General features: G+C 53.9%; 1 protein-coding gene across 11 annotated transcripts in view; it reads left to right on the top strand.

Moving 5' to 3' along the window:
• Positions 1–1,118: 1,118 nt before the first annotated feature.
• Positions 1,119–8,636, top strand: part of FMNL2 (formin like 2) — a 152,702-nt gene continuing 145,184 nt past the window's right edge. For 3 of the 11 annotated variants that reach the window (XM_040604059.1, XM_040604055.1, XM_040604060.1), the window contains exon 1: positions 1,120–1,373. In XM_040604059.1, the coding sequence (XP_040459993.1) occupies positions 1,257–1,373 (117 nt within the window). In that variant the 5' untranslated portion in view covers positions 1,120–1,256. Of the gene's footprint in view, positions 1,374–8,636 lie in introns of all 11 variants that reach the window. The other 8 variants (XM_040604058.1, XM_040604064.1, XM_040604056.1 and 5 more) reach the window with 7 other exon arrangements.

Below are 8,636 nucleotides of genomic sequence, written 5' to 3'. Positions count from 1 at the left end.
AACTTCACAGATAATCACTGAAAGCCTTTAACGATGTTTGCAATTTTACCTGTAATGGTGAACTGGCACAACATGGAGCCCCAGAGCGGTGTGTGACAGCCCTGCGCTGGGTTGCCAAAGCAAGGATGGAGTGAAGGCAGTGATGACGAGGAGGAGAAATGGCAGCAGGAGTGTTGTCGCAAAGGTGATAGCTGAGTGGAACTCCTTCTTTCCTGGAAGGATAATCGAATGTTAAAATAAGACAGCGGGATATGGATCAGCAGGGCTCTTGGGCTGCAGAATAAAAGAGATGTAAGCATAATACAGCCCAGTCACCAAATGGGTCAATACCTTCTGGAGCCGAGGGAATTGCCCACGATCCGGAGGAGGTGCCGAGGCACCACGCTGCTGGGGCTGGGGTATCCAACACCGTCCCTGCACAGTGGCCCAGGGGAAAGCATGGCCAGGGTCTGGTTTGGCCACCACGATGCCGGAAGGCAGCGCTGGAGAAGACTTGCAGGGAATGATCAAAAGTGGAAAATAACACCCGAACAGCAGGCAGCTTTGAGGCACTCGGGAGAAGGATGCTCCCTGATTACGGCAAGGCCTCGCCTGTGGATCGGTTCAGGTGGTGTCACCCCCGCACCCACGGCCATTTATCGGCCCGCTGCCCCCACCTCAGCGGGTGCAGCCCGGTGGCAGGCGACGCCCCCCGGAGCCCCTCAGCGGGGCCGGAGGCGCCTCCGCGGGCTCGAAGGCGCCGGGCCCCGACGCGCGGAGGGTCCCCGGACAGGCTGCGGCCACCGCCCGAGGCGGCCGGAGCGCCGGGCCCTGCGCCCCACCGCACGCCGGGCCGGGCTGCTCCCGCGGGGGGAGGCGGGGGTCCGGGGCTGGCCGCGGGGGCCGGCGCCGCCCGCTGAGGTAAAATGGACGCCGAGGGGGGTCGCCCCCGCCCCCGCGGGTCGGCGACCGGCCCCGGCCCTCCCTGCCCCGGGCGGCGGCGGGACTACGAGTCCCAGCGCGCCTCGGGCCGGGGGCGGAGCGGGGCTTTGTGCGGGCGGCGGGGCGGCATGCGGGGGAGCCGCCGCCGAGCCGCAGCCGGAGCCGGAGCTGGAGCCGGAGCGAGCCCGCCCCGGGGGGAGGGCGGCGAGCCATGACGGGCGGCGGCGCGGCGTTCCGCCGTCGGTGCTAGAGGGCGACCGCGGGGCGCGGAGCCCGCCTGGCGCGGAGCGCGGAGGCAGCGCGGAGGGGCCGCCGCCGCCGCTGCCGCCGCCGCCATGGGCAACGCGGGGAGCGTGGACTCGCAGCAGACGGAGTTCAGGGCGCACAGCGTGCCCCTCAAGCTGCCCATGCCCGAGCCCGGCGAGCTGGAGGAGCGCTTCGCCGTCGTCCTGGTGAGTGCCGGCCCCATTGTCTGTGGGGAGCGGGTCGGGCCGCCGGGGAGGGGGCGCCGCGTTCTGCCCGCCGGCCTGCGCCAAGGGGCCGGGGGAGCTGCGGGGCCCCGCGCCCGGCCGGGGGCGTGCGGGGCGGCGGCGGCCGCGGAAAAGTTGGGAGCGCGGGAGGGAGCTGCCCCGCCGCGCTCCCCCCTCGGCGGGGCCGGGCCGGGCCGGCGGCACAGGTGGGCTCGGCGGGGCGGTGCCGCCCGCACCTCGCGGCCCGGCCGGGGTGGCGGGACGGGGCGGCGGAGCGCGGGGAGCGGAGCGGGGGCAGGCGTGTGCGCCGGCTGCGGCTCTTTGTCTCGGGATCCCCCGAAGAGCCGCTTTCGCCCGAGCCCGGGCGGGTCTCCCCCGCCGCGGGGCTGCCCCTCCTGGCGGGCGAACCTGCGAGGAGCCGCCGGTGGCGAGAAGCTGGCGGCGGGAGCCCTGCGGCGGCCTGGCCTCGGCCTGGCGGCTCCCAGGAGCCCGGGCTGGCGCCCCCCGGCCGGCTGTGAGGCGGCGCCCCCCGGGCCCCGGCCGGCGGGTGCGCTGGGCTGGGGCCGGGCTCCGGTTGGTGTCCCGCTCCCGTCCCCTCACCTGAGGAGCGCTCCGTGCTTGGGATCGCCTTCCCGGGAGGACTTCCCAGGGAAGGGCAGCGCTGGGGCAGACAGCCTGCTTCCCTCGGGTGGCCGCGGGGTGCGCGCCGGGCATCGCAACCCCTCCGTTCTTGCGGCTCCCTCTGACTTCTGAGCAACGTTTATGTGAAAACCAGGGGCTCAGGGGGGAGCAGGCGTGAGCCCCATGTGCATGCCATGCCTGCGGTGCCTGCCGTGCCATGCGAGAGCCGCGAGGCCAGCCGCTGCTGCCAGAGTAATTCCCGATCGGATACTAGCGCAGCCCCCCCAGTATCTGAAATACTCTTGGTGCTGAGCGAGGATTCGCAAACTGGTGTGTGTTGGGGATTATTTCTGGTTAGACCCAATTAGATTATCATGTCTAAGAAAAGAATAAGCCTATTCAGTCAGGAACCCCCACTGACGAGCCAAATGACAAGTGCGATGTTACGATGATTAGGCAGAATGGAAAAAGCCCGATCGCACACTGCTCTCGTCGGGGAAACCCATGGTCTCTCTACAGCTGGGAGATATCCCCGCACGCAGCACGTGGCTCAGAATCGAGTCGTGATTCATCCTAACCTACCAGAAGGGTGCCTGGCTTAATGTGTGCGCGTGGTCGGTGGGAGAAAATCAGTGGTTTTGTGTTAGGACTGATTGATTGGATCAGTACAAGGAAGGGATGTCACTTTGGGAAAGGAGAGCGAGTTAGGTGCGTATAGCATAAATATGGGAGATAACAGGGCTGTGCCTGTAGTTTCTTGAGGTGCTTGAAAGGAGGAGGTGGCATCGGTTTTTAGAAGACTGACTTAAATTAAGGGTCAGAGGACGAGTACTGTAGCTTTGCTGGAGGGAGGAGAGGGTGCCGGATGGTCCGCTCCCATTGGGAGGAGCTGTAAGATGGGGCCCGGAACAGCCCAAAATTGCCTTCAGCCTGTTCTCCAAGCCAGCCGGGGATGGCTGGTGGTTGCTGCAGCTTCCAGGAAATATCTGGCCGGTTTATGACAGAATAAACTCCTAGGCTGTTATTACTTTGTTTTCTCTGTGGCTCTGAGGGGAAGATGACTGTGCCACTGGTCAGACCCCAGAACGGGGTAGGCAGTAGAACAGCAGGGATTAATGAGAAAGGAATGGTGGCTGGGGAAAAAAAAGATGAGGAATGTTTTCTGTAGGGTGAGAGGATTAGTCAGGAGATGGGCATATGAAGGAGGAGATGCTGAAGGTTAAAGGACTAAATCTCACCTTCTTTGCATGCTGTCTTAAGAAATTAGCCTGGCACAAGCATTGCTCACACAGTCTGAGAGCCCTGGTGAGGTCCTGAGGGGCTTTGTTGACAACAGCAATCTTCATATCGCTAATGAAGTTTCCAAGACTGTTTTTGGTGTTGATGAACATGCAGCTTGCTTGAGTTGCAGCTGTGTGTGGGGGTATACGGTCATCACGCTGAGCGGTTCGTTTCTGTTTCTGTATGTAAAGAGTGGGGCTGTGTGGGAAACATTCCTCCTGTGCAGCCTCACAAAAGTATTTTTTTCTTCTCACCTTGTACAGAACCAGCACAGTGAGCCATAGCCCTCTAAAACAAGTGCACATCCGTGAGGAGAGCACAGGTTGCCCACGTTTTTTTCCACAAGTGCCATGACATTGCCTTGTTTTATTTTTTCCACTTCAAATATAGTCTCCTGATCTTCCACAAGATCTTTGTGGTCCCTTCAGCAAGGAAATGGATGAGCGGCGGTGTGCCTGGAGGAGATGCCCATGTGTGCTAGCTCTCATTTGCTGGGTTGTTAGCAGATGTAGTCTTGAGGAAGGTCTCTGGTGAAGTACTTTTTCCACTCCAAACATAGAGTCACCTTGCTGCCTCCTCGGTTAGCCTCGCTCTTTGAGGTCTGAGGTGCATAAATTGCAGGAGATGATGGGAAGTGCTCCAGGTCATGCTTTTTTGGTGAAGCTCTCCAGTGTAACTAATAGCTATGCTCCTCCAGTCTGTAACTGTGCCATTGGCATTACTGAGGATGCGCTGAGCTTGCCTGCGGCAGTGCCTGACTGAGGTGAAGGACAGCAATGCTGGGTCTGTCTGTGTCACACCTCTTGGTCTGCTGGGCAAATAACATGAGAGGATTTTCCTAGTGGGTCTGTGTCTTCTGGTGCTGGTTTTGGGATTGCTGTAGTAAATGTGCTTCTCTGGCTTGTTTGTTGTATTGAGATTCATATGCGTCTCTGCTAGCGAGGGCTGGGGTCTGTCTGTTTCAGGAAGGCATCATATTTGATGGGATAGACTTTGAGGAGAAAAAGTTGGAGGATAACCCAAGGGAGATCCAGGTTTCTGTCTGCAAGCTAAACATTTTTTTTTATCCTCTCAAACTGATGTGAGTCCTCCCCTTTTGGTAGGACGTGGGAAATAATTCCCTTGGTTTCAAGTTTATGCAAGAGTGTAAAGTTCAGGGAGGTGGTGGTGTGTTACTGCCACCGAGCTCCCAGTTTGCTGGTGGCGGGTGCTGGATATACCGAGAGGTGGATTCCAGCTCTTGCGCTGACTCGGAGCTTGCCAGCCCTGGCACAGCCCCTCAGCTCGGTTGCCTGTCTGCAGGAACCTCCCACCGTTGTCCTTTCCCCAACATGCTCACTTTTCCTCCTCAGCTGTGTTGGATTTTTTCCCTGGCTTTATCGAATGGACACATGGGACAAGTGTGCGTGAATTATGAATTCTGGTAACAAACCCTAGTTTATTGCATAGGAAACCATTGTTCAGCGTGTGCAAGTGCAGTCACAAACCAAGTGCCCGGAATGGGTCTGTAGACATTATGGCACCGCCATCCAGTGCAGCGAGCCGTGCGTTTGGAGGTGTGGTGGTAAAAGCCAGGCGTCCAGCGCCTGCAGCAGGGTGGTCTTTCTCTGAACTGGTAACGGGGTTGCACGTTTGCAAATGACACGTGGTTTGTAGGAAGCAGCCAGGACAGAGTTGGCAGGGTAAATTGTTGCCTAATGAGCTGTGATTGACATAATTTGACTGCTGGATTACAAATCTGCGGTGAGGTTAACAGGAAATATCCTCTTACCCCCACCAAGTGTTGTTTCATTTTACAAAGGAGTCTTCTGTGCCCGGTCCTGTAGGATGGAGGGAAGGGTCTGAAGGGTGAGGGGAGTGTGGAAGGAGGAGGTCTTTCTGCCATCCCACTCCTGGCCCTGCTGTGCTCCATCCTCAGTTTAACGTGGTAGTACCTGCCTGGAGGCAGGGCATCAGCTCTGCTTCTGTTGAATGAACCCAAGGCTTTGCTAACAGGAACTTCTTCGTTCCGGTAGAATTTCCTTCTTCACAGTGGATTTTGTCCAAGCATCATTTTCCATACCAGTCAAGGGACTTTTAGTGTCTATTGCTAAAGAATTTGAAAGCTCAGTGTGAAAACTCTGTAACATTTCCCAGCTGTTTTCCATTCCTCTTCCTGATCATCTATCAAATACATTATGCATTGTTTTATAATATATATGGTTTAGAGTCTGCAGATTAAAGAGCTTGATGTGGTTGCAGGAGTTACCTGCGAGGTAGTATTCGTTCCCTCACTTTGGTGGGGCACTGGGTTCCTGGTTGTAATTCCTAAATTTAACAGAAGTCTCTTGGGTCTAATTTCAGTTGAGACCCTGTACTCCCGATAGGCATGACTTGTGTGGAAATAGAAAGCAGTACTGTGGAAGCTGAGAGACACTAGATTAGATTTAGGAACCACCTCAGGGAAAGGAGATTTCAAAAATTCAGATACTGAAAAGTCCTTCTGTGTGTTCTTCAGGCCTCATCTCCGACACGGTTCTGCCACTGGGCTCTTTCCTTGAGGTCTTGTTTAAATGATTCAAGCAATGACACCTTTTGCTTGAAGAAACAATCTAATAAATCATGTTGTTAAATATATATATTTCTGACAGGTTAAATTTACAGAGTGAAGTAGTACTTGGTGGTGACACATCCATCAAGTTGCCTTGTACATCGGTAGATGGCATTTGTAAGTTTTTCCATCTAGATGTTACAGAAGAGTATTTTTGTAAAACTGATTTTTTTTTTTTTTTTTTTTTTTTTGGTGAGTGGAATACAAGGGTACTGTGGTGGATATTTAGCTAGCAGCTAGTTAGTCACGTTCCTAAAATTAATTTCAGATCCTGCAAACCTGGAAGACTTAAAAAATGGCTAAGCTGATGTAGGTACATGTATTTCTGTGTACCATTTTTCCATACAAAATAATCCCCTTAATTTATTGGGCGATAATGATGGAGGTATGAACCCATTCTGTCAAACCGTGTGTGTCACTTGTTCATAAGCTCTGAATAGCCTGAGAGAAAGTGGTGGGCTTTTTGTCACAAGACCCAGGTGACAGGGCTAGCTGTTTGCCCCCGGTGGGGCTGAACCTGCGCCTCGCCTCTGCCTGTCCCGGCGGGGCTGTCCCGGGAAAGGGGTGCTGCGGGGGGTGCTCGGCCGGGCACCTTGGGTGGGTGTGAAAGCCTGAATGTGCAAACCCAGTTATGGTAATGATGGCAGAGAGGTTTCCTAATCTGCTTTGTGCTGTATAAACCCATCATCATGTCATGTTTCCTTCCAAATTACTCCCTGCTTTTGTCTAAGGTGAATAACAACAGGTCAATCAACTTCTTAAGGTGGAAAACACAGCGGGGTGAGAAATGTACACATCCATGAGCCTGGCAGGATCGTTGTTTTGTTTTGGTTTTTTTCCACTTTAGGTGTGGGCAGTGTTTTTTTGCCGTACAGACCCTGCTTCCCACCCGCAGCTCCTGTGCGGTGCTGGGCTCAGGGAGGACCCCGCAGCCACCGCACATGGTGGCCCACGTCCCATGTTTCTTCTGGGGAGGGGCCGGGCCTCTGCGCAGTGCTGGTGGGGTTAGCTCCTGGTGGGGTAAGGTCCTTGCCATGGCTGTGCCAGTGTCCTGAGACTGTTGGCTTGTCTGCAGCGACCCTTGGGCTCACAGGGAGATGCTCCTGTGGGCACTACGTTCCTCCAGCCGAGCATGAGCTAGCAGACCCCCTGCCCTTACCCTTAACCTGCACCATCATCTTTCCTCCAGTGCCCTGAAGCTTTATTAAGCATCTCTTAACAACTTCCTTAACCTTGTGTGCAAGATAAAGGTGTGGTTTTGTCTTCACAATCAAGGTCACGCAGAGCTTGGCCCGGAGGTGTTAGATGGTCTTTTCTGTGGTACTGGGTGTAGTGGGTGATGCTAGGGGAAGAATCTGAGAGAGGTGCAAAATGGAATTCAAAGTTTACAAGGTGATCTTAAATAAAACACTAGCTGTTGAGTTGTTTTTTATTGATGATTGAATGACTTAGAGCCACTGGAGTCTGCCTTTAATCTTGAATTGAAAAAAGAAAAAATTGCTTTAGCTTCTCCTGCTGTGTGAAAAGGTGCTAAAGTCTACAGAAACCTTTTCTTTTTTACACACACCCCCAATAGCAAAACTCAGCAGAAACACGGAAGGAATCAAACCCATTTGATTTTCCCCCATGCGCTTGTTTGAAAGTACATGGTGGTACTTGCTATTTTTATTGTATTTTTGCATCATTTGACAAAGATTGTGAATTATTCAGGCAACTTTTTAGAGGGTCCAGATCTTTTTTGAAATAAAGCAGCTATCTCAAGGTATGCATGCTAATTATCAACCCATGTTCTGTGCTTGTATGGCTACTTCAGAAGGGGAGTATTTGTCTCAGGTGGGGTTTTGGGTGCTGGGTGCTCCTTACAGTTGCAAAAGGGACTGGTCTGCTGCTTTGTCGCGGATCAGCACCGCCTCTCTTTTTAACAGGGCCCAGGCAGTCTTTCCTTGTCATTTTGAGCCTGGCATCTGCTGAATACAAGATTTTTTTTTTTTTCCTAGTGTGTTGGAAAAGGTGTTTTAAATCTGTCGTCTTGGTCTGTCAGTTCTGAGCTAAGGGAGTGAAAGACCCTACAGGAATAGCTGGGTTTTCCCCTCATTATTTGTTGCTTGGAATACATCCTAAAGTAAAGCCAAGCTTTGACATTCACTTTCTGATCTTTTGTTTGGTCTCTGGGATGTTACCAAAGGCAAACCTAGTGCCAGTTCCTGCCTTTACCCCCAAATACATTTTTAATCTTGAGCTTTCAGCATTTCTGCTCGTTTTTCAGTGTTGTAGCTGTTCTTCTTCCAACTTGGTAACAGAGAAGTGAGAATGAATACAGCCTACTGTTCATTTTTAGAAGTGGAAAATCCCTGTGATTCATTGCAGTTTTGCTTTTGCTTTTCTTTGCTGACCCAACTACTGGTCTTCCTGCAGCGTGTGACACTTGCTTTTGGGCAGCAACTTCCTGAGCGAGAAGTGGCCAGGGAAGGGTCCTGGGGAAGGGTTTGTCCTCAAGTGGCACCATCGCCACTGACATCCAGATGAAATGGTCCCATATCAGCACTGCCCAGTGCTGACTTGTAGCATGGGGAAGTTAAATCGGTGTCCTGGGTTTTGGTGCAAATTCTGCTGCACAAGTTGTTGTCAGGACTCGAGTGATGACCTCAGTGGAGCTTAGTGCCATTTCCACCGTGGCTTGCTAGTGTGCTCTGGCGTGTGAGGGGATGTGTGTGGCAGATGTCGGGTTAGGCACAAGTCCGAAGCTTCGTGTG

The sequence above is a fragment of the Falco naumanni genome, chromosome 8 (genome assembly GCF_017639655.2).
Source record: "Falco naumanni isolate bFalNau1 chromosome 8, bFalNau1.pat, whole genome shotgun sequence".
NCBI classification, from domain to species: domain Eukaryota; kingdom Metazoa; phylum Chordata; class Aves; order Falconiformes; family Falconidae; genus Falco; species Falco naumanni.
This window is presented reverse-complemented; position numbering and strand designations above follow the sequence as displayed.